The sequence below is a fragment of the Mustelus asterias genome, chromosome 2 (genome assembly GCF_964213995.1).
Source record: "Mustelus asterias chromosome 2, sMusAst1.hap1.1, whole genome shotgun sequence".
NCBI lineage: Eukaryota > Metazoa > Chordata > Chondrichthyes > Carcharhiniformes > Triakidae > Mustelus > Mustelus asterias.
This window is the reverse complement of record NC_135802.1, coordinates 91,331,067-91,358,072: the sequence shown is the minus strand read 5'-3', so window position 1 is coordinate 91,358,072 and position 27,006 is coordinate 91,331,067. Positions and strand designations below refer to the sequence as shown.

At 43.2% G+C, this 27,006-nt stretch overlaps 1 protein-coding gene across 2 annotated transcripts in view; it reads right to left on the bottom strand.

Moving 5' to 3' along the window:
- The window catches only part of LOC144509624 (histone deacetylase 9), a 728,394-nt gene that overhangs the window by 275,374 nt on the left and 426,014 nt on the right, over positions 1–27,006 (bottom strand). For both annotated transcript variants that reach the window (XM_078238446.1, XM_078238445.1), the window contains one exon: positions 1,060–1,191. In XM_078238446.1, coding sequence (XP_078094572.1) covers positions 1,060–1,191 — 132 coding nt within the window. The remainder of the gene's footprint in view (positions 1–1,059; positions 1,192–27,006) is intronic.

Below are 27,006 nucleotides of genomic sequence, written 5' to 3'. Positions count from 1 at the left end.
CTTTAAAGCTGCAAATGTTCTTGAAGTGCAGATAAGGTACATAGAACTATTAAGCTGCCAAGTTATTTAAATAGCAAGCCCTTCAAAAATTGAGAAAAAAACTTGCTCGTTTTATTCCTTACGCTATAATGTTGTAATTAAACTCCAGTAAAAAAATCTTTTAGCCTCCCATACTCAATATTGTTCTCTGACAGAGAAGTATCCTGCTCCAATTGATATTAAAAAGGCCAATTGACTGACTGGTTGTCTGTCCTTCTATCGATAGCTAAGTCAAGACATGGAGTACCCTCCACAAGGAGTCTTAATCCATATTAATTGTAGCAGATGTTAGGAGGAAAATTGAAGGAATTTGCACTTGAAATATCATGAATAAAATTTTGTTTAAAAATTTTGAAGGAGATAAACAAAATTATTACACAAAAACCTGCTTACTGCAGCCAAGAACTCAAACAGTAGGAAAAAAAAGTTAATGTTACTTCGAAATAAGAAGGGAGTTGAGGCAAACTATTTCACATTCAGGACAATGGAGTTATGGACTAAGGTAATAGCAATGGCTATTTAAGATGGGAATCTAAATAGGTTTACCAAATAATTAGACATAATTCTGGAGATAGGATAGTTTGAGAGGTATGGTGGGAAAGCAAATATTCAGGGATAAGATCAATCAACCAAAAATGTTGGTCATTTGGAACAAATAGCCTTTTTTCTCTGTTAACAAAAATATTTTGTTATTTAGGGTGGGATTTTACGGCCTCGCTCATTCTGAAATCATAAAATCCCACTTGAGGTTAATGGACCTTTCTATGCTCCGCCCCTCGCCCGCTCCGATTCCCGTGGTGGGCGGGACTGTAAAATTCCAGCCTTGGTGTCTTGCTCCATTTCCCATGTCCAATTCATTTCTATGGCTAGCATTGCTATGACAAGACCAGCTCTAACTGGCTATTAGGGTTATTTGTATCATTGTACTAAACAAAGACACAGCCATGATCTTGGGTGCATTAGATACCCGTACAAAGCAATGTTAGCTTTTATGAACGGCCTTGTGTTCTTCCCGACTACCTGTTCTCTCAAGCGTTCTCTTCTTGAAGGTGCTGATAATGGTGCCATCTTTTCTGCGCAATAATGGACTACTCCTCCTCTCTGCCACTTTCTGTTTTAACCTGGAACGTACCTTCAAATTTGGCTCTGAGGCTGTGAAAACATGAGAACGTGATTTGCGGGCACACAATATCAAAATTACATTCATATCACATAAATAGGAGAGTGCATTTAGCTGTGGGCGGATGGCCTTTGCCTGCACACTACTTCTTTCATTGTTCAATTGCAGGATGGAAAGAAAGTCGGGACTGGGTTTGCCAAGCTAATCACCAAACCAATAACTGTCTGTCCAAACTACACACAAAACAAACATACCTAAAAATTTACAAGCCACTAAATCTCACAACAAACTGTGAATCTACTGTGAATATTGGAAAGCAAAAAGTGTGCAACAATCCCTGCATCCAATCCTATTAGGCACATTCAGGCTTTACCAGCAATATAACACAGTCACGTTCATAGTTGTGGCTACTTTTTTAATCATTGGTCTGTTTTAATGTCTTGAGGAGATTCTCCTCTTACATGGAGTTCTAGCAAGGTGAAAGTTCTGCACAGCCCTCCATTATTTATCCCATCCTTGCCCCAAATTTCCTGATAGTAGCAATAATTACTCAGAATTCCCACATCAAGAGGAAGCCTATCCATGCAAAGCGGGGGAACTCTGGAAATGCTATGCAGGGATGGCACTTCAATATCAGAAGATATCAGGAGAGGGTGCCAAAAGAAAGCAGGAATCTTTAGAAAATTGGGAGAGAGGCTTCCACTAAAATGCTCAGTGAGACTAGGGACAGCATGGGCAGCTACAAATCTGTCTTTCTCCATTGGGCTATGGCAGAGGAGTTACATAGAAACATAGAACAGTACAGCACAGTACAAACCCTTCAGCCCTCGATGTCGTGCCGAGCTTTGACAAAAACCAAGATCAAGCTATCCTACTCCCTATCATTCTGGTGTGCTCCATGTGCCTATCAATAACCGCTTGAAAGTTCCTAAAGTGTCTGACTCCACTATCACAGCAGGCAGTCCATTCCACACCCCAACCACTCTCTGAGTAAAGAACCTACCTTGGACATCCCTCTTATATCTCCTACCATGAACCTTATAGTTATGCCCCCTAGTAACAGCTACATCCACCAGTTACCACCACTCTGGGGCTCCACCACCATCTTTCCCATGACAACCTTAATAAGGGCTGAAAGAAGGACCTGCCTCCCCAGCCAGAATTTGCATGCAGGGCAGTGAAGGTCAATGGCAGGCCCAGCTGGAGCAGGAGGAATGAATAATTGGCCAGGCTGCCAAACTTGCTGTTTTCATCATGTTCTCTCCTGACCTCAGGTGGAAGTGCTGAAGAATATTCTCCCTTTAGCCTCTTTGTACATTAATGTACGTATCTTTTGAATTAACATTCATCATATTGCTTGAAGTACAACCCAGCAATTTTGGAAGCTAACTGATCTAAAACAGTAGAAATGCAATTGTCAGGCTGCTTTTGTAAAGCAACTCTCAAATCCCTGAACTCAAGCTGTTAATAGATACATTTAAGTTATAGTGCTTCAAATTCGAACGATGGAGGGGTTTTGTAAAAGTTCAGCAGATTTGTCTGGTGAATAGCTCAGTTATACAATCCTGGAAGATTAATTTGTGCTGAGCTTGCTGGTGCCAGTTAGGCAGGGATACAGGTGCACACAGAGGAAAATAGCTTGGGGTTCCAGTTTTGATCACTATCCAGCAGCCCCTACTGCAGGAACATACGTGAGCAAATCAGGTGAGGACAAGATCAAGTACTGTTCTGCTTTCTCTTCAGCCAACTAACCTACTGATGCATACTGTACAGGTTTATATGAAAAATGGCCATTTAAACAAATTATTGCAAAGAGACTGTTGGCAGCAAGGTGTCAATAGCTTCAAGAGAGAGAAGTGGGGGGGTGGGGTGCATGCAAGAGCAATTCTAACCCATCATCTTATGAAGGAGAATGATGAGTGTAAAATGAAGACACGCTGTGAATATTGGAAAGTAAAAAGCGTGTAACAATCCCTGCATCCAATCCTACTGGGGCAGCATGGTGGCACAATGGTTAGCACTGCTGCCTCACAGCACCAGGGAACCGGGTTTAATTCCCGGCTTACTGTCTGTACAGAGTCTGCACATTATCCCAGTGTCTGCATGGGTTTCCTCCGGGTGTTCTGGTTTCCTCCCACAGTCCGAAAGACCTGCTGGTTACGTGCATTGGCCATGCTAAATTCTCCCTCAGTGTACCCGAACAGGTGCTGGTGGCTGGTGACTAGGGGATTTTCACAGTAACTTCATTGCAGTGTTCATTCATGTAAGCCTACTTATGACACTAATAAATAAACTCAAAAAACTTACTAGCCACATTCAGGCTTTACCAACAATATAACACAGTTATGTTCATAGTTGCAGCTACTTTTTAAATCATTGGTCTGTTTTAATGTTTTGAGGAGATTCTCCTCTTACATGGAGTTCTAGCAAGGTGAAAGTTCACCACAGCCCTTCATTATTTGTCTTATCTCAAATTCTCTGATAGTAGCAATAATTACTCAGAATTCCCACATCAAGAGGAAGCCTATCCATGCAAAGGTGGAGAACTCTGGAAATGCTACAGCAGGGATGGCTCTTCAATATTGGAAGATGAGCAGAGGGTGTCAAAAGAAAGCAGGAATCTCTGAAGATTATTTTAGCAATCTGACTCACTCTTATATCTGAGTCAAAATGTTGAGAGTTCAAATCCTGCTCCAGAGTCTTGAGAACGTAATCCAGAGTAGAACATAGATAGAACATAGAACAGTACAGCACAGAACAGGCCCTTCGGCCCACGATGTTGTGCCGAGCTTTATCTGAAACCAAGATCAAGCTATCCCACTCCCTATCATCCTGGTGTGCTCCATGTGCCTATCCAATAACCGCTTAAATGTTCCTAAAGTGTCTGACTCCATTATCACTGCAGGCAGTCCATTCCACACCCCAACCACTCTCTGCGTAAAGAACCTACCTCTGATATCCTTCCTGTATCTCCCACCACGAACTCTATAGTTATGCCCCCTTGAAATAGCTCCATCCACCCGAGGAAATAGTCTTTGAACGTTCACTCTATCTATCCCCTTCATCATTTTATATATCTCTATTAAGTCTCCCCCCAGCCTCCTCCGCTCCAGAGAGAACAGCCCTAGCTCCCTCAACCTTTCCTCATAAGACATACCCTCCAAACCAGGCAGCATCCTGGTAAATCTCCTCTGCACTATTTCCAGCGCTTCCACATCCTTCTTATAGTGAGGTGACCAGAACTGCACACAATATTCCAAATGTGTTCTCACCAAGGTCCTGTACAGTTGCAGCATAACCCCACGGCTCTTAAACTCCAACCCCCTGTTAATAAAAGCTAACACACTATAGGCCTTCTTCACAGCTCTATCCACTTGAGTGGCAACCTTTAGTAACACTCCCATGTTGCACAGAGGGAGTGTTGCGATGTTGGAGGTTTTTTCTTTGAGATGAGATGTTAAATGAAGCCCTGTCTGCCCTTTCAGCTGTTTCAAAAAGATTCCAAGAGCATTGTATTTCTCCCTGGTGTCCTGGTCAATATTTACCTCCGAATTGAATAGGCTGTTAGTGGGAGCTTGTTGTGCACAAATTAGTTGCTGTGTTTTTTATGTTGCAATATTGACTATACTTAAAAAGCACTGGGGGCAATTCTCAGGGCCAACTGGATATGGAGTGACAAAATTGCAGTTTAAAATCATCTCCGTCCCCTGCTGATGTCATAATCAGGTTCCATGAATTTAAATCTCATTATACGGCTTAATGCCATTGCTTCCAGGAGCGTCAAATACGAAAAATCATTTGTGATGAGCATTCCATGGTATAGCCCCTGGGTGGTGAGGGAATGGCTGCTCCTTGGGAACTTGATAGTACCCCCGGCAGTGTCAACTGTCAGGAGCAGGCTGTGTAGCCCCATCAGGGGGAGGGGTGGCGGGGTGGGGGGGGGGGGGGGGAGGTGGGGGGGTGGGGGGGTGTGGGTGAAGGTTCCCTTCTGTAGACTGGGGGTAATGGATGGTGTGGGGGGGTTTATGCCTGCATTGGGTGTGGGGTGGGGACAAGGAAAGACTATGAGGGGGGGGGTAGGGTTGCCAAGATGCCTAATGGTGTGGGCTCAGGTCACTCTCATGCTTGCCTGGTGTAGTGGGAGGGGTTGCCCCTTTGCGTGCGAGGGTTGGAGGTGTTCCTTATGTCTACCATAGATCCCTATGTTCGTGGGGGTATCCCAATGTTTGTGGGGTGAAGGGGAGAGGGAGGTGGGGTCCTTAACTTTACTTTGACATTGGGGCACTCTTTTTAAAGGGGGCGCCGGTCTCTGAATCCCAGCTTTGCTGGCAAGTTTAGGCCCCACCCCTCCAGCTGGCTGTGAGATCCTCTTTGAACTTCGCACTTTGAAATTGCACAGACTGTGGTTTGTTCAGGCAAGAAAAGGCAGCCAGTGAGTTTCACACAAGCCTGCTCTGGCACTCTGCAATTTTGGGAAAATTCCACCTATTTTATTGGCAGCAAAGCATTTTGGGATGTTTTGAGATTATGAAAGAAGCTATATAAATACTTACTGCTGCACTTTGGTAAACATTATTCTATCTTTTAAAGTTTGGATACTTATGATCAATAATCTTGGAAGAAATTGTACATGCCAAAGCAAAAATCCTTCAATAAATTTGCAAACAGCATATACTTATTCTATGTTGCAAGCAGGACCTTGCAATACCAAATAAAAAAATAAAAGCAAACTGCTCTTCACTTCTTCACCATTGTTGCTCAAACAGAGACACTCTTAAAAAAAATCCAGGTTACCTCCTAAACCATAAATGGTAAATACAGCATAGGGGATCTTAAAAAACCCGCTATTAACTTGGATGCTGAGATGGAATGGGGTGGGAGAGGGGGCGGGGGCTGTTCTGAAGTTCAGAAGAGTAGGATTCCCTCGTATCCTGTCAGATTTAAGAGCACAATCTAATTGCTGATTCTGTTTCAGTTTCCCAACCAGCCAGATGCAGCCTTATTTTAATTATTTAAATGAACAACCCACTTTCTGGGAATGGGTGGTTATCTCCCCACTACACCCCCAAACACCAACCCCCCCTTCACCCCACACCCACCCACCACATCCCATTTCACTTTCATCAAAACCAGAAGTGAGCAGGTTGGAGGCAGCTTGGGACTGGGTTTCATTTTTTTTCCATTTTTCCATACCTACCCAACCCAAGTCCATCGGTTTTTCCAAAGTTAAAGTTCTTCCTAAACAGATTTAAACTGGGAATGAGATTCCAGCATGAGAGAGAGAGATTCTCCCATAATTGCTGTCTGACTCATATTGGGTTATAGTTCCACACATTAGTCAGCCTCTGGCTTGACTTTCATTACTCCTGCGTGGGCCTAAACAGTGAATGTTGTCAGGCTATTCTGTCATGGTGCATCACAGCCTTAGTTGATTCTGTTCCTTTCTTAGACATATGCATATCCACATATATACAGATCACCCACAAGACACATCACACAAACTGTCTAGCAGGGGTTTCTGGGTAGTAATCTGTAATGGAGACCCTTGCCGATGTTCTCCTTCCTGGCAATGGGCACATAGAATAGTTAAGACCAACATAATTACCTTATCTGAGATCACCTCAATGCAGATTGAAATTTGAATCTGACACCCACATTTATATGGAACAGTGCCATACCACTTGATAAATTTACTCACTGAGCTATTAGGGAAACCCTATCAGGAGGCATTTTTTCTAATTTTTAAAGGTATTTTCCACCTAAATACTAAACCACGTGAAGTAGAACAAACCATTTCCCCATAAGCTGTTCATTATGACCATTTACTCTAACCCATTCAACAATATGAAACCTGTGGGATTCCCTGATGCAACAAGAATTAATCTCAATGGTTTCTCAGGAACAATTATTGAACCTGGATTTGCATCAGTCTTTACCTTAGTCTCTTTCCAAGGTACTGTTGAGAAAGACAACAAACCAAGTAGATTTAAAGGGTTGGGGGAAAGTAGAAACAATGGAACAAATGGGCATGCACAATAATAATAAAAGAACAAAAAAGGCAGATACAGAAAAAATGGCATTTTAAACCCAAGAACAGACCTTGCAACAAGAATGAATGAAAAAAAAACAAAATGAGAGAAAAATCAACGTAAACTTTGAGACATAAAATAAAAAGGAAAACCTGCAAGGGGCGGCACGGCGGTTAGCACTGCTGCCTCACAGCACCAGGGACCCAGGTTCAATTCTGGTCTTGGTCATTGTCTGTGTGAAGTTTGCACATTCTATGGGTGCTCCGTTCCTCTCTCAGTCCAAAGATGTGTGAGTTATGCTGATTGGCCAAGCTAAATTGCCCCTTAGTGAGAGGGGGATTAGCAAGGTAAATGTGTGGGGTTACGGAAAAAGGGCATGGGTGGGATTATGGTCAGTACAGACTTGATGGGCCAAATGGCCTCCTTCTGTACTGTCGGAATTCTCGGGTTCAAAGCTGGAAATCTGAAATAATAAGAGAAATGGGCTTAAGTTCCTTTAGGCCCATGTTTATGCCTGAAATAGCATTGCACAAGGAGTGCGCAACCAAACTGGCAGACCCAAAGCAGGCCTACACTTGGGCTTCTGGCCTCAGGCCTCATTAGCATTATTTAGGTGACCTGCCAGAGCCCATGCAGTGCCTCTAAAGATAGTTCACCCATTTTAAATGATGAAAGTCAGACTTTCTGCCACACTGGCAGCTACCCAGAAGCAAGTCCTTGGTGGGGGCAGGTCAGGGACCCAGATGAATGTAGGGGGAGGAGGTAATTCAGGTAATCAGCAGCATTTGGAAATGCTGCAGAGCTAAGAGAAATAAGCTCCGCTTATCCTGGTCCCACATCAAACTTAGCTATAAACCTACCAATTTTGGTGGCACTCATTTGCTGTCAAGCCTAGCAGCAGATATTACAATGGGACTATCATCACTATTACTTTGAATCAGTATAGATAGTAGAGTTACATGTTCCTACCACACAACAAATGCACAATTTTGCTGTGGGGGGATGGGACTTTCAGGATTTTCCTGTTTCCTGTCAGTGGGATCTTCTGGTCCCAATGGGGTGACCCCCACCGCAAGTTTCCCGGCAGCAGGGGGTGAAATCAATGGAAAATGACAGCGGTTGAACCAGGAGATTCTGCTGTCGGGCAACCTCCCACCACCAAGACCCACGCCACGGGAGGGCCAGTCCATCTCCCCTCTGACAGGGCAGCAGAAGTGTTACTTAAATTCCTATTCCTTCAAGTTCTTGTCTCCGACCAATTAAGCTTAAACGTATACCGCTTCTTACCTGTACAACTTGGCAACCATCTGGTTAATTGCAAGAGAATTCTGATCATAGATAATCTTATTAGTGTTAGCATCAGTTACTGCTCAAATCATAATATGCATCTGGATAATTTATCCCCAATACTTATAAGGATGTATGGAGGGATTGAAACTTTTAGCAATTGGGAAACTAGGTATTGAGGGGAATAAGGAGCTCTTGTCAAATTAAACAGCAAGAACTTGCTTGAACATTTTTTCTCCATTCCCCAGCCGGCAGTTGGTCAGTTTTAGAGTCAGTTGACCTTAAGTCAAAGTCCACAAACTGAAACCAGACAAAAGGGAAGGAGAGAGGGTGGTAAAGATCATGGGGGGGTGGGAGGAGTTGAAGTACCGAGCATAACAATGCATAAGTGCCCATTGCCAGAATAGCTACAGCTAAAGTGCTGATCACAGGGCGGCAGGAAGATCGTGGCAGGTTAGCTTGGAGCAGCCCAGTTGGGGAAAGCATCCCTGCTCCTCCTGCTGGAAAAGCACATGTCCACTATTTCTGGCAGTTCTTACCGAGCTTCCATTGCTGCATCTCCTGAGACCTAGGTTATCCCGGCCAGCAGCTGTTACATCCACATGGCTACTCAAATTGGAAACTCATTTAAATATAATTATTGAAATGGCTTGAGAACAGATTACTTACTTAAAGCCCAACCTGCCCCGGTTAAACTGGAGGTACATGTGCTCAGCCCACGCATTGTCACTCTCCCTGTTGTTGTAGGAAAGTTAAAATTTTACTTCTGCACTTACATTGCACAGCAGCAAAATGCATTGCATTGTCTTTCACAGTGGAAATGAGAGTCAGAATAACAGATATTCTGGCTACTACTCCCTTCACCATTTTCACTGTTGCATTTTGTTTGAAGTCCAGTTGAACAGAAGGCATGAAATCGGTTCAGGTAAAATTCCAGCTTTTCTTAGGCTTAATGCAGTGCATGAAACATCAGCATTCGACTATTTCTTAATAGCCCCTGTCGGCATTCTATGATATCTTCCACCATGACCATTGTAAGAAACATTCCAACTCCAAATGAAGTACGGTATGTGTCATTTTGTTTATTTTTATTTTAAAAATCTTCACCGGTGGGCCAGCTGAAAACTTGGCTCTGCGGTATTGTAATGTTTTAAAATAATATTATGCAACTGCACACATATCTAGCATTGGGAATCTAGTCTTCCACGTATTGCTTTCATTCTCGTGGCTGACGGACAGAGATCAACAAATTAAAATGTGTGCTTTAAAGGAATGAACAAAGAGACTGCAATCTTTTGTATCCACAATTCTATTTGAACCAAGGTTACATACAGAACAGCCAGTCTCCCCATCTCATTAAAAATTATATGATGGGACCGACCATTATATTTTCACTGCCATTTTCACTGTAATCATCTCTACAAAGAGACACAAAAACTACCTGCTCTTTACTCATCACCAGCTACATTTCCAGTGGAATTCATCAGGTAGTCTCCAAGGACTTGAAATTCCGGGGTTTTAAAATGGCCAACGTTGGCCCAGTATTAGAAATAAGGGGCGGAATTTTCCCCACAGGATAAAGGTATATATTCCTCTCCCTATTGTTGGTGAAAATGTTGATATGTATAATGCAAGAAAACACCCTTTTCTCACTCTTTTGTTAACAAAGGCAGAGAGAAAAAAAATCCCCTCAACCTTTTAAAAATTGCATCTTTGAAAAAGTATTCCCGAATGGCAAATAAATGCCGCTAGAAATTTTGCAAGTGTTTATTTTTAAGTGCACTGGAGGGATACAGCCAATGGCAGGGATCATTCAAAATGAGAGATTACTTACAAGTTAGACCAAAATTCATGAGTAATCTGACCCATTTAATAATAATCTATTTCAATGTCTCTGTGCTCTGACAGTACATTTGTGCAGTCCACTGATACAGTTACAAATTAGGGAGCTCCCCAGTGGGCTGTTGTCTGAAAGTACCTATGATCAGACCAGACAAGATGCAGTACTGAGGCATAGGACTGAATTTTATCACAAGGCTTCAGGATCCTGGTGCAGAGCTGAAATTAGGTTCCATGTCTGCACTTGCCAGCAGCGGGGCAATGTTTGCACCTTTAATGCAGGCAGTCTCCCAATTAATAGTTCTGGTGCAATCAGAGGGACAGCAGCACTGAAGCTTCAGCTGTGCCACCAAAGAGATGGGTGCTGCTGAGGAAAGCAGGAGACTTAAAGGGGGCCTCATGATGAAGGCATCCTCAGATAGTTAAGTAACAAGTAAAATTCAAGATGGCCAAGGGCGTTGGGCCACACTGATCGGTGATGAAATACCTCTGGGGGATCATTGGGTCAGGAGGGGCTCCTTTCTATCCTGCAATCCCCTCTATGGCCCATCAGCTGCTATCCTCCCATACTACATAGGGAGGCTGCCTCTCTTCAATGCGGTGGGAGTGGGGGAGAGGGGGGAACACCTCACTGCTGACAAAATTTCAGTGACCTCCTAAAATAGCCACTAGTTGGTGCCTTAATTATGTAAATCCACTACCTCCCTTCGTGGACAGCCAGCCAACTTTGAAGTCCTGCACTTGATAATTTCCTCAGCAGCAAGGATGCTGACCTGGCATTACTGGTACCCCAGCACCACCACCCAACCCTGTGCTTCCACCTTCTTTCTTATTACCCAAGGGCCGGTACAACTCAGCCCATTGAGTTCAAAAGGTCCCAGGTTCAATTATGTATTGGTGCTGGGTTGGGTACAATTGAAGCCTGTACACCTGAACTCAATGACCAAGGGAAGATCAGCCCGAGTCCCCACTCCGAATTGCGATCCAGAGTTCGGAAAGTGTGCATCTTGAGTGAGGACAAGACCGTTCTTGATGATGTCAATGATTGAACAGTCTGTTTGCATTAAGCTGTTTAGTCTGACACATGAAGAATTCTGATAGAGGGAGGCACTTATGGATTGGTGGTATCTGTTGACTCATAATTCATAAAGAACCTTCAGGAGAATGGAAGAAAAGGGAAGATAATGAAAAGCCTGTGTTCAGGCCTATGGGGTAAAAGTGTGCAGGAGTGGGATTAGTTGGACAGTTTTCTCAAAGAGGCCGACAGAGTCTGGTGGGCCAAATAGCCACCTTCTTTTGGCATTCTGAATTTGAAAAGCAATTGGAAATGGAATTCATCAGCTGGGTGTCTTAAGGACTGTCATCAATCAAAGAAAAAACTTCTGCTCGAGCTCCATCAACAATCAAAAAATAGAAAAAAAAACTAGGAAACAAACTAGCATTCTGTTCAGGGTCATTTTATTTATTAGGTCCCTGTACCGCTGAGCAGTAAAGAGATTTCCATTTGAGCAGTTGGCTAATGCAATGCAAATCCTCTGGGTTTGGTGAGAGCTCTTCAGGGCAGGCTGAAAGAAGCTGGAATTACACACAAACCGATTTCATGCACAGCTGCATAAATTAGTTTCTATTTTTGGCCACAGATTCATCCCTTGTCGCAATTCAGATCAATCACATAAACAGAACGCTTCCTGTCAAGCGCTCTGCAACACTCTGCTCACACAAGAGCGAAGATTTAACAGCAGTAATAATAAGGATTCATCACCGCATTCCACCACTGCAATTGGCTGTGGGAAATACAGAAGGGCTACTCTACTTGAAAGCAAGAATAATATTCCGCAAGCATTTTCCTGTGAAAGAAGGAAAAATAGACTGAGATCAATGAATTTCCTACTTGCAATATGCTTTAATAATTCCAGTGAGAGGAATGTATGAAGCATAACACATTAAGACTACACTCAGGCTTAATTGAAGGGATGCTACTACAGTCAGTCAAAGCAGCCTTTTGGTCTTGGACGACTGCAGCATCAATTCACCTGAAAAATCACTTTTAGCAATTAATGAATGTGCAAGTTTCAAAAGACATTCAGTACTCAAAAAGAATTATCTGCTCTGTTCAATTTCACTGATGTGTGCCGGTGGCAAAATACTTGCTTTGGCTGTCTTTTTAATTGTAACTCACTGTTCTTGTGACTAGTTTACTTGAGTTTCAAATACCTTTCTCTTTGTTTAAAGGAAAACATTTGAAAGTGTTCCCTTTCAATAGATGACCTGGTTACTGGTTTTGTATCAGGTCTGAGGCCAGACGTTAAAGCACACGGCCTTGCAGTACAATCCTTTGTTCTACTGAAAACAATGGTGTGTCCTGGGCTAAAAGAATTAAATTATGAAAACATGTTGAAAAGATTAGGTTTGCAATTCCCTTGCATATGGATGATTAAGGGGTGGTCTAACTGAAGTGTTAAGATGATAAAAGTTGACAGGATCGAGGAAACCTATTTCCTCTGGTGGGGGAGTCCAGGACAAGGGAGCAAATCTTAATATTGGAGTGAGACTGTTCAGTGATGACACAAAGGGTATTGAAAATCTGGATATGTCGGCTGAAATTTCATTTCTTTATAGCAAGCCCAGGGTGGAGAGGGCCTGGGTGGAGGCACACGCAAGGCTACAATTTTCAATTTCCCAAATGTTTATCCAATTCCAATTCTCTTCCTGCACCTTCCAGCCCCAAACCTCATCCCACCACTAGTACTGATCTAATGTCCCAGAAATCTAAAGCCTTCCCTCCCGCACCATCTCTCCAGCCACATATTCATCTGATCTATCTTCCTTTTCTGCATTCATCAGTGCATGGCACCGAGAGAAATCCGGAGCTTACTACTTTTGAGGTTCTTTTGTTTTACTAGTCTGCTTGTTGGCTTCCTAAAATCTGCCTGCAGGACTTCATCCCTCTTTCTATCTACATCATTGATATCAATACAGACTATGAGATCTGTCTGTTCCTAAAAAGTAAAGGCAAAGTCCCATCAGTCCAACCAGTCCATTGAGGTTTATGGTTCCACTCGAATCCTCTCAAATTCTTCTTCATCTTACTCCATCAGCAGAGCCCTCTATTGCTTTCTCTTCATATGCATATAGGCATCCCCTTAAACGCATCTATGCTATTTGCCTCAATTACTCCCTGTGGAAATAAGTTTCACAATATCATTCCCTGGGTAAATAAGTGTCAGCTGTAGCTCAATTGGTAAACCTCTTTTTGAGTCACAAAGTTGCAGATTAAAATCCAGTAATTAAGCACAGAAATCGAGGCTGACATTTCAGTGCAGCATTGAGGTGGACTGCATTGGTTGGAGGTGGCATCTTTCAAAATGAGACAATAATTCTAGCCCTGTCCTTGGTTAGCATGAAAGATCTGATAGTACTATTTTGAAGGAGAAGGGTGGTTACCCCTGGTATTCTGGCCAATATTAATCCCTCAATCAACATCACATGAACTGGTCATTATCTAATTGTTGTTTGTGGGAGCTCTCTGTGCTAATTGGCCTCTTTGTTTCCTACATTACAACAATAACTCAGCTTTCAAAAAAGTGCTTCATTGGTTGTAAACTGCTTTGACATGTTTGGTAGGCACAAAAGGAGTTTGTAAATGCATGATTATCCTTTTTGTAGTAAGCCAGTCGTGTTGTTTCATGAGCTTTTATTTACATTCCCACTACTTACTGAAAGTGAGCTGTTTCCTGAGCTGAACTCTTTAACAACAGTCTCCTGTGTCAATGGCATTGTGCATGAAGTATCAGCTAAGCAGAGTTCCACGAGTCAGACACAACTGCCAAGTACATGGGGTTCAGACTGCAGGACAGGAGTTGTACACCTCTGCAATATGAGGACTCTTATGAGGCAGACAATAAGTCTCACTGTCAAAACAAAGTTTGGGAAACTTCCTGCATTTGTTTCATGGTTACTTTGTCTTTAAACATTAGAAACTGACATGCCGCCAATGTAAGTGTTCTATTCTTCAGTATCACGTTTCCATGACTCCCCTGTACCTTCAATGGAAAAGCCATGGAAACACTGGAAAAATGACACACAAGTTGTATTTACCATTCTTCTGAGTTTTCTATGGCTCTTCCACCATAATTATGGTCAATAATTGGAGAATGCCCATTGAAACTCATTCCCATAATATGGCACTAACATGAACTTTCCACTCAGTGTTCAGAATGTTTGGACCAGTGTATGTAGATCAACACTATAAATGAGTGGAGATGCCGGCATTGGACTGGGGTGGGCACAGTAGGAAGTCTCACAACACCAGGTTAAAGCCTAATAGGTTTATTTGGAATCACGAGCTATCGGTGCACTGCTCCTTCATCAGGTGAGACACATTATAAATGAACAGATTCTCCTCCTTTCCTCACTCTCGAACTTCTGCCATGCTCTAAGCTTTCTACTGAAAGAACAAGTTGATTTTAAGCCATCATTACTTCATAAGAGCTGCATTGAGATGCATATGAACAACTTGTGAAGGCTTTGAGGTTTTTCCTCCCTTTCTCTGTATTGGGCAAATCTCTTGTGTTAACAGCACTGAATCAGGAGCGAATTCTGTAGGACGTCCTGAGTGCTAACATGCTTCATATCACTTTGTCATGCATCAGCACAGAGCTGATTTGAAGCACTCTCCTAAAATTCTTATCCAGCTAAAAGAGAGAAACTGATATGACATTTGAAACCATAGCGACCAGCCTGTAAGGTAACATTTTAGACTGATCCTGAAGGAAGAATAAACAATTCCAGACTGTGATGGCAACATGGGAAATGGATATCTTAGACTGGAAATGTGTAGTGATAATTGTGTAAACTGTTATTTAGAAAAAACATCAAAACTCGAGTGTAAGATAAAGATCTTAAGGTTTAGATTGAATGGAAACAACAGATTACTAACCGATTATATGATTATAAAATCAAGAGGTCATTTTGACAATGCACAATTGTTCATTAAAAAGGTCATGGCCGATGAAAACTTTGGTCACATTTACTCTTGATGAAGAAAGAAAATGCTTTAGCTTATTGTTATGGTTGACCTCAAACATTAAAATAACAAACCTTTTTTTTGTCACAATGTTTCTTGCACCATATTCATTTTGTAAATGAACTTAGAGGCAAGTTTTGGATACCACACACAAAGACCAGAAAAATGGCTTGATCTTTGTACCTAGCAGTGACAGTTATGCAAATATCACAATAATGCTTTGAAGATTTGGAGGAGTGAGTTCTCCATTCAAAGGAGATTTAATATGCCTCATTTGAGAAAGATTTGAAGCCTTCACAACCTGTCATTTCCCAGTAATAATGATGACATAGATTACTAACTGGTCTAGGATGTGGTGGTCCTTTGCAAATGTATATGACATCAGAGGTCAAAACGTCTGAAGGTGACTGTTCTCAATGTGCAAACATCAGAAGCGATTGTGGTCTTGGCTGATTTTCTGGAATATTTCTGCCAATGACAGTAATGGACTTGACTTTATTTATATCTATCAAAAACTCAATAAGAATGGTCCTTTTGGGTAAAATATGAAGTAGCACAGGTTAACCAAAGCACATAAGGGCACACGGAATACTATAGTTACTTAAGGGGTGCAATCGTAATCAACCCCATGGAAAAGGGGTTGGAAGCAGAACTGGGAGAAAAATTTGAAAATAGTGCTGGAGTCCTGACATGTTCCTTGTTCCAAGTCATCTTCTTGGAGATGGGGTCAATACAGCAATGGCAGCAGCTTGTAACCAATTAGATCAATTCAGGGACCAATAGGGATAAGTTTCTTATGTCAGATGGGCTTCCCATTAAAGCCAGAGTACAGCAGGGATTGGGAGGCAAGCTCCTGGTAGCAGGTCAGGAGTTAGCGACATCTCCTCTAAATCTCCCCCACACCCTTCATAGAGCCACTGCAATGAAAAGGCCACAGCCACATGAAATCCAATAGAAGTGTTTCTCCTCCACACCGATGGCTTCACAGTTGTGGCCACTTTTTATTTTCAAAATGTCAGATGTTCTCAGAGGGTCTCCATGTTGAGGTGTCCTGTGATCACCTACTTGCCTCAGCAGCACCCACCTCTTCTGGAAGTGGGGGGTGGGGGGGGGGGGGGGGGAGGGGGGTGACCACCAGCTTTCCAGAAATTTAGGCCCATTAATAGGGCCTTCTGCCTTAAGAATCTGCCTGTCATCCTTAACTGCATAGCAAATATGGAGACAGTTCATAATTTTCCACTTCCCACAAGATCATGATGCCATGCGGCCAACCAACCCGAATGGGATCAGGAAGGGCTTTTGGTCCCAAAAGCAGAAACATTTTAAAGCTATTACGTCTACACCATTAAAGATAGATGGAGGTAATGTTTTTTGCCTCTGTTATTCTGTTTATCTATAAATAATATATCCCAAAAAACTAATGGATGGATTTCAACAAAAGTTTGGACACAGATATGATATCGGCCAAACAGGAGCTGATTAGCTTTTGATCTGAATCCTGGAAATTTTTTAATGTGGGGAGATATGAGGAATTGATTTTTTTAAAAAAATGATTAGTTTATTTAGAATGTTGTTGTTTGTTTTGGAATGTTATGAATTGTCTTGGCAGTGGTGGTGGAATTTGTCACAGTTGTTAAAATATGAGCAGAACTTTTAGAGCAGGTTGTTGTATGTGGAATGGCTGGAACCTCCTTAGTGAGATGGACACTCTTAATAAAAATATTATTTCAGCTTTGCAATTACAGAGCATCAACTCGGCAGGAAAAAGTTTCAAGGAAATGTTATGTAATTGTAATGACTGAGTGAACAGAGCATGGCAGGGCTTTGTACTCTATTGAGAGCTCTCTTCTCTAATTCCCTTTTGAATCGAGAGTGAAAAACAAACACCTAGCTTCAAATCTCTAGTTGACAAAAATGAACTTTGTTTTTCTACTGAATTCAGAATGTGAGGGTCATTGGGTCTACTGCACAACAAACCTTTTCAATTGCTTATTTTTGCTGTGTTATCCTGGTGAGGAATTGAGGAATGTCAGTAATGGGGAATGCAACACATTTCCATCTCAGGCAGTCTCTGGCATCAAACGCTCCCAAGATCTTTCTAGTACAGCGAGTTGGAGTGCAAGGTTCCCTCAAACCTGGCACAATTCTCACTCACTTGTGTATCTTCACACCCATACCTTTTTTTTTAACCCTTTGGGGAATAGTGGGGTAAGTGGTGGAAGGACTTCCGAAAAGATTATCAGTCCGTTGAACCACGTTGAACGTTCCTTCCATGGCCACCAAGTCCTGGCGTTGGACTCTAATCTGGAGCTTCTAGTTCAGAGGCCTCCGCTCCTCCCACAATTAATGTGTCCTAACTCAATCTTATATGATACTGCACAAAAGTTTATTTTCTCACTTCATTATCAATCACCTTACTGGTTCTTTCTTGGATGACATTGTTAAATTAATGTTAATTAGGGACTTTTGTGCTGTGGACTTACCCACAATTTTTTGACCAATGAGATCCATCTTTGTAAAAATGTATATACCCATCATATAAAAGATACAGGGCCAGAAGTTTGAGAGACCTGGTTATTTGGCACAGTGGACATGGTTCACTACCTGGCTGCACCACTTACAAAAAAGGTGGGCAGTATATAAAATTAGAGCACCAATTCTCATTTCCATGAATGTAGTGTGGCCCAATATGGATCCCATGCCGCACTCCACTTTGTGGTGTTCACTGTCCCTGCACAACACAGGAAGCCAGATAGTATTGCTATGTATAGACCACGTACTCCAGGCAACATTCTCTTTTTAAAGGCACAGTGCCTATAAAAGAGAAGCTGCAGCAATGCATTGCAGGCTGCTGGATAATCACTTTGGAACACTGAGTTAATAAGGATGTTGCACTGCACCAGAGAAAGGGTTGCCCGCTTCAGTGACAGCTCCCTGGAAGCACTGGTAAAGAGGTGGAGCCAGGAGTGACACCAAGGCACAAAAAGCCTTTGGAGCACACCCATAGGAGCGGGTGATGAGGGAACCTAATGCCCAGGATATTTCCCTGAGGACATGGTAGCAGTACAGAAAAAAGATTCATGACCTCACCCAGGAGCTTATGTGAGTGAATATGTCCAGAAATCACATCTCACATTCACCAGACTACCCACCTCTAATGCTGCTCACCACCCCATCACCCAACCAACATCACATCTGGGGCTCAGAACTCACCCCTAACATCTTAACAACATCTCAAAAACACAGACATCTTCCAGTCATGCCAGCTGCACCAATCTCTCCACGCTTCCACAGACCTACAGCTATTCAACTCCAGCAATCACATCAACAAAGCACACTGACGCAGAATTCTGACATTCAACCCCCCTCTCTTTCAAGGGGCCAGCGTGCCAATAGCGACCTCACAAAGATGCTGCTACAATTAAGTAGGACAGATGTCACAGAGCCAGAGGTGCTGCTGAGGGCAGATGGTAAGTTGCTGTTCTCTGCTCCTTCGCTACTCATTTCTCACCCTCCTCCTGGAACTTGGCGTGAAATTGAAACTGTGATCGTGGAATACCTGAGTTCCTCCCAACACCCCCTTCCCTCACACCTCCCCACCTTGTGTTTTTTTTTGCTTTCACATAGTCAAGAACCTGTCAGCTAGACAGCCTCAGCAAGGCCCGGAAGAAGAGGAAGAGCAACCCTATGAGATGATGAGGAGGCACTGCATCTTACAATTACAGCCAGCAGCTCAGATCCTTTTTAAACCTTAGAGACTGGTATAAAGCCAGGATTTGCACACCAGGCATGAGTGGCTGCAACCAGGCTGGAAGGATGTATGCCAGGTCCTCCGGAGGGCAAGATGTTCGCAGACGATTTCTGTTGCAGATGGTTGAGGTAAGTCTTTGACTGGGTAGCATAGAGAGAATATTGGTGAACAATGAGATGCTTAATGATTAGGTACACTTGCTAGACAGCCTTCTTTCACTATCTGGCAGCACACAGGGGTTCACTTCCAACGTGGCAGAGGGCATTGGACAGAGCTTGGAGCCCATCCTATTCACCATGGAAATAATGGTCAATTCCATGAGAACATTCACAAAACCCGACCTGGAAGGAGCATCTGCTGGCTATTGTCTCCGTTTCCACTGCAGCAAGGGCCCAACATCTCACAGCTGCAGTGGAAGCTCAGACAGAGAACACAAGATCTCTGCTTGCTTCCATGCATTCTCAAATCACTGTCAGTATAGTTGTAGATCTTAATGGTCAAAGGGACATGCAGGCTCTCACAGCAGTCCATGAATCGATGCTCCAACAAAGCAGTACATTGCAGAGTTGCTGACCTTTGGCAGTGGCAGTCACACAAGGGAGCATGATGTCCTCACTCAGGGAGCTAGCATTGGCATTCCAACCATTACAACTCCATTGGCACCATTCAGCCAGCCAACTGCTGCTGTTCATATCAAGGGAGCAGGCTGAATCCAGGTCCCCAAAGCCCAGAGGTGCTCAAGATCATCCAGAAGGCCATGTGCAGTCACCTCTCCTCCTCCCATTGAAAGTCAGTAGATTTCCAAGTTAGAAGGAGGGTTAGCCAATTGCTATTACTAGGAAAGAGATATACCCTGGTGATGGTGGCACACTTGTCTGGTCCAAGATACATAGATAAAGGTGGTGAAGGTCATCACCCACAGTAAGGGAGCAATTTATTCTGTATTAAAGAAACATGGTTAGGATGTTTTTCATTTTGATCTACAGAAGCCTTATGTGATGTGGCTGTTGAATTCAGGAATGAAGCTTTTCCAAAGTTACATTCAGGAAACAAATTAGCTGAAATTCTCAAGTGTGACCATTCAGTGAAGAACTCAGCCCATCACCTTCTGCTAAACATCCATTATGGTCACCTGGAGATCTCGACATTGCTCGCATAACAAATTCTGGTACACACCTCAGCCCAAACATTCACAGGGTAAACAGGTAGATAGAATATATGACTTAAAAAGAATGTATCCTTCATTGTCCAGCACTTCAGATGAAAATAGATCATGTGTGACTAGTGCCAAATATCAAAAAATAATGGCATTTATATTCTCAATAATTCGTCAATCCAGAATGGTAGTGTTTGATTATCAAACACAAATTCTCCCCAACTGCATTTGTGTATCCAAGTCTTCATCTGTTCACCATTGTGTTCGGTAATTGCTCATAGAATCATAGAATTCTACAGTGCAGAAGGAGGCCATTCGACCCATCGAGTCTGCACTGATGACAATCCCACCCAGGCCCTATCCCCATAACTCCATGCATTTACCCTAGCTAGTTCCCTTGACACTAAGGGGCAATTTAGCATGGCCAATCAACCTACCCCGCATATCTTTGGACTATGGGAGGAAACTGGAGCACCCGGAAGAAACCCACGCAGTCACGGGGAGAATGTGCAGACTCCACACAGATAGTGACCCAAGCCGGGAATCAAACCCAGGTCCCTGGCGCTGTGAGGCAGCAGTGCTATCCACTGTGCCGCCCCTCACTTTTTCTTCTAGCTCCTCTGTTGTTTCTTTTCTATGACTGTTCTCATTCTTTGATAAAGTTTTTGGTCATCCACCCCCTCCCACCTCAAAAACATCTCTTTTTTTGGCTCAGTGTCCACTTCCGTCTGCCCCTGCCTCAATGAGGCATCTCAAATCATTTTCCATATTAAAGCAAGATATAAAAATGAAAGTTGCAGTTGTTATTCCACTGGCCATATCTGCCTGTACTCATGTCTGGCTGGCAATATATCAACTAAAGGTTGGTCTCTGTAGCTGTGAATTGTGCATATATGATTTCATTCTAGAGTCTCAGAACAATAAATAAAACTGGTAATTGATTATATAATTTATATTTGATAAACTACATGTCCTAACATTTGGTTTAACACAGTAGCCGAGTCTTCAATTATATAACTTACCTCGACATTTCAGCAAAAATTTATAAAATATTTAAACCCTGATAGAGGACATTGTTAAACATTACAAGATATAAAATGAACAATTAATAACTATATATTGCTGAAATAATAAGTAAATGAATCAGCAAAGCTGGTAGTCTGTAACTTGTGTCGATTCAAAAACTTGGGGCTTGATTTTCCCAGAAATTGGCTGAGGCTGATGGTGTGCTGGAAAAATGATGTTGAAGCTGCCGGCAGCAATGATGGCTTTCTCCAATGTATAATGTAACACTTAGAAACAAAAACTTGAAGTCACGGGTTCCATGACATACAGTTCACCCCTGATTAGCTTGCCTGCCCCACCAGCAACAGAGACTGCCAAGGATCAGGGTGCCATTTTTAAAGGCCACTCCAGCACAGACAGAGCAAACTAGTTCACCCTGGAATTCCCCCAGCACCACTTGGGCATTGGCCAAGCACCACTTGGGCACTACCTGGGCTGTGCCATGGAAGTGCCCAGAGAAGGCCAGAGGGCAGTGCTTGGGCATCACCAGGGTACTACCTGGGCTGTGCCCAGGCATGTCCTTCTCCTGCCTGAGTGCTGCATTCGCCTGAGCTCCCCTGCGTGGGCTGCTCACCAGGTGCAAGCCTTGGGAAACCAGTCATGATTCATGCTGTTCTGCCCTCATCCTGCTGTGGATGGATTTTCTGATGGTGCAGGTGGGGGATAATTCCAATCTCGGGCCTGATATTCATATGGTCACTCATTAATGATGTCCCCCGATGTTGAACGTTGGGAAATGCATCCCATCACTGAAACGCTTGAAACCAACAGCTCAGTGGAATGGAAGACATTAGCATCTCTGTCACTGTCATGGGGCTGGTTACTAGATTTCAAATGTGTTGCCCCATTAATATACAAGTTATACTGTTACAATCAATCATTTCAGCAATCGCCTGCAGAGGAATGTGATCCATTACTTGTACACTGTATTGGAATAATATTGTAACATAGGTGCATCATATGATATAACACTTACCTATCCACTTGAAATGTTAAATTTTTCAGGAACAAAAAAAAGGAACTATAATAACAGTATAAGTTGCTTGGTAAACCTGTGAGCACAGATGACTCCGGTTAAAAGAATTAGAAATAGCTGAGTTACATTCCAGGTACAATAATTAACTGGAGAGAATGATGAGCAATGTATTAAAAAGTAATGACTTTATTCCTGAGGGTTCACTCTCTGTACCAGCAGAGGTCGGATTGTTCTGGAGTATTATTTATAATACCATGTTGTATGAAAACAGGTATGCCTACCACAAAGGACTAATTCAGCAACAATCTCCAGTCTCTCAGTTTGTATGATTATACAATAAATATTTCTAAATAACTACAAGAATCTTCATTAAAACACACATACAAAATCTTGTTTATATTGAATGCTACAAAATCACAGTGGGTTTGATCTATTAGATATATAATTATTCTTTCTGAGCAGTTTGCTGACAATAGGTGGTTAAGACCTTATATTCACATTACACGTCAGTGAGGATTCTTATTTGAAAACAGGATTCCTAATGACAGCAGGACTCCAATCCCCATCTCATCAGAGCTCCAGCAGCTAAGAGAAATGTTTTATCTTACAGATGCAGCAGGCACCCAAATGTTTAAAATCTATGCCGTGTCTCCATGCTTAATTACTCTTTAGATTCTACGAACCACCACCACCCTATAAAACACTGACTGAGGATACATTGTGGTGCGATGTGTGATAACACCAGTGCATTATACCATAACATGCTGAGTTACAAATGCAGTTTTTTAATCTGTTGAGATCTTGGTCTCAGCCTCAGTCTGCAGGCAGGTCCTCAACAAAAAAAAGAAAAAATATATATTATTGCCAGCCAGGAGAGTCTTCAAATAACTGCAGTTACAGATCTTCAACTGCAGCATGGGCAATACCTCAATCTCTCAACCACAAGAGATGTACTGAGATTGCAAAGAGGAGGAAGCTGATGGTGAATAAAACAATATAAAATCATAAAAAGATATATATGTTTTTATTTATTTATATATACTCCAAAAAGGTGAAATATGCAATTTTCTGGAATTTTGACAGATATGGTTACTAGTTAGCATCTGCGAATGAAAGGACTTTTGCATTTACCCAATATGGTGAATCTTGGGACTCATCTGGTTCCAATTTTGAAAGATTTTTATATTGTATTTTAATATAAATTTGTAGCCTGATCTAGATATTGAATGCTTGAAGTGGAAGCCACAGTAGCTGTGATTATTAAAAATCAATGGTTGAGGAAATTGTTGGAGGGATGCTTGGAAACATTTGACAAGGCAGGTAATGTGTACACCACATGTGGCTTTGGAAGTAAGAAGTTTAACAACACCAGGTTAAAGTCCAACAGGTTTATTTGCGCCAACAGGTTTATTTGCGCCAACAACTGCCAGTTTCCAGATGCAATTTTACATCTCATCCGCTTCATCCTGGACCACAATATCTTCACCTTCAACAACCAGTTCTTCATCCAGACACACGGAACAGCCATGGGGACCAAATTTGCACCTCAATATGCCAACATCTTCATGCACAGGTTCGAACAAGACTTCTTCACCGCACGGGACCTTCAACCGGTGCTATACACTAGATACATCGATGACATTTTCTTCCTTTGGACTCATGGTGAACAATCACTGAAACAACTCTATGATGACATCAACAAGTTCCATCCCACCATCAGGCTCACCATAGACTACTCTCCGGAATCGGTTGCATTCTTGGACACGCGCATCTCCATTAAGGACGGTCACCTCAGCACCTCACTGTACCGCAAGCCCACGGATAACCTCACGATGCTCCACTTCTCCAGCTTCCACCCTAAACACGTTAAAGAAGCCATCCCCTACGGACAAGCCCTCCGTATACACAGGATCTGCTCGGATGAGGAGGATCGCAACAGACACCTCCAGACGCTGAAAGATGCCCTCATAAGAACAGGATATGGCGCTAGACTCATTGATCAACAGTTCCAACGCGCCACAGCGAAAAACCGCACCGACCTCCTCAGAAGACAAACACGGGACACAGTGGACAGAGTACCCTTCGTTGTCCAGTACTTCCCCGGAGCGGAGAAGCTACGGCATCTCCTCCGGAGCCTTCAACATGTCATTGATGAAGACGAACATCTCGCCAAGGCCATCCCCACACCCCCACTTCTTGCCTTCAAACAACCGCACAACCTCAAACAGACCATTGTCCGCAGCAAACTACCCAGCCTTCAGGAGAACAGTGACCAAGACACCACACAACCCTGCCACAGCAACCTCTGCAAGACGTGCCGGATCATCGACACAGATGCCATCATCTCACGTGAGAACACCATCCACCAGGTACACGGTACATACTCTTGCAACTCGGCCAACGTTGTCTACCTGATACGCTGCAAGAAAGGATGTCCCGAGGCATGGTACATTGGGGAAACTATGCAGACGCTGCGACAACGGATGAATGAACACCGCTCGACAATCACCAGGCAAGACTGTTCTCTTCCTGTTGGGGAGCACTTCAGCGGTCACGGGCATTCGGCCTCTGATATTCGGGTAAGCGTTCTCCAAGGCGGCCTTCGCGACACACGACAGCGCAGAGTCGCGGAGCAGAAACTGATAGCCAGGTTCCGCACACACAAGGACGGCCTCAACCGGGATATTGGGTTTATGTCACACTATTTCACATAAATATTTCTGCTTTTTTCCTCCTGAGTCTTTATCATGCGATCCTAGAATCAGAATTTATGTCACACTATTTGTAACTCCCACAGTTGCGTGGACCTGCAGAGTTTCACTGGCTGTCTTGTCTGGAGACAATACACATCTTTTTAGCCTGTCTTGATGCTCTCTCCACTCCCATTGTTTTGTTTCTTAAAGACTGGATTAGTTGTAAGTATTCGCATTCCAACCATTATTCATGTAAATTGAGTCTGTGTCTTATAAGTTCTGTTTGTGAACAGAATTCCCACTCACCTGAAGAAGGGGCTCAGAGCCTCGAAAGCTTGTGTGGCTTTTGCTACCAAATAAACCTGTTGGACTTTAACCTGGTGTTGTTAAACTTCTTACTGTGTTTACCCCAGTCCAACGCCGGCATCTCCACATCATGACTGCTTTGGAAGTACACAGTTTGCCATCTTGGTTAAAACAAAGATCTGTTGAGGGTACATGCCTGAAAATAGTTATTTTGCCAGTTATCTCAGTTGGCTCGATGGCTAGTGTGTGGCTCAGAAAAATGCCAACAGTGTGGTTTCAATTTCTCATTCTAGCTGCCGTAGTCTTGGGAGTCACGTCCTCACTTTGTCTCTGGAAGTAGAAGGCAATGGAAAACCACCACTGACAAAAACTGGCAAGAAAACAGCTCAGGATGAAGTAGCAGCAGGCAATGAGCCAAGGACCTGCCTTCAAGCAAAGCATATATGAATAAATGAGTATGTAAATAATGAGCTTATTGCCTGCACAAGACACATTTTGCAAAGTTGGACTTGTCTAAGAAAGTTGGCTTTTTCATACACGTATGTAAAATATTGGGAAGAAAACTAACTTATAACATCTTGCCTTTGAACTGTCATAAAACAGATTGCAGCCCCAAATTACCTATGGGCATATTGAATTTTGTAAGGAAGACATGTGGGCAGAATTTTTCCATAATTTGTTAGCGTGTCAGACTCAGGCAGGGCCTGATGGAGCCAGCAAAAATGCGCTGATCCCAGAAAATAGTGGAAGGGCCTAAAAATAGGTTTGCCGCCTGGTGCCAAATGGTTTGCAATCATCACAGCCCCTTTCTATTGGCGCAAACCGATCGCGCCTAGTAAGAGCACGAGATTAGCATGAGATTGAGTGGATTTCAATCTCATTAACGAGTTCAGCATGTGACCTCTTCCGCTCCTCGAATGCTCCCACCTCTCCGGCGAGATGTCACATGGGTGCAAATCAGTACTAGTCTTCACTTCCGGAGACCAGGCCCGATGGCTATAGAATTCCCAGGGTGGTCAGGGGCATGACCGGCAGTACATACCTGGCAGTGCCCATCTGGTACAGTGGCAGTGCCCACTGGACACCTTGGCAGTGCCAGTTTGCCAGGGGCAGTACAAAGAGTAGGGCTTGAGTGGGGCTGGAGCCTGTGGGAGTGGGGCAATGAAGAGGGGGGGGGGCTATGCAATGGGGGTCATGCAGGATCATGAAGGGGAATCTTGAATGGGAATGCATGTTGTGCATCAGGCAGGTCCCATCGGGAGGGCCTTGATGCCAGCAACCATACCAGGGATGGGATGGGGGAACATTCTGCCAACGAGTTGGGAGGAGGGTGTCTGATGTTTGTGAGGAGACGGTGTCTCCAGTGCACTGAGAGATTGGGACGCCCTTGCGAAACGGCACCCCAGCGCTCTGGAGCCAGGCTCACCAGTATGTTTAGGCCCCGCCTCCCCAGTGGCACTTTTTAGCAGACATCCAAAACCCCTCGCTTGTTGAGTTATATCTCAGAATATGGAAATGGGCTGAGTTGAAAGAAAATGGACTCTGCGTGAAAGACATGTTTATTTTTCCCTTCCAGGAATACAAAGAGAAATGGGTTAAAATGCTAGCTGCAGACCTGATCGGTCTGTCCTGGTGTGCCAGTGTGAGTGTGACACAGAAACAAGAAACAGTAGTCTGTCACCCCTGTGACAAGTGGATGAAATCTCTCTCTCAGTTGCT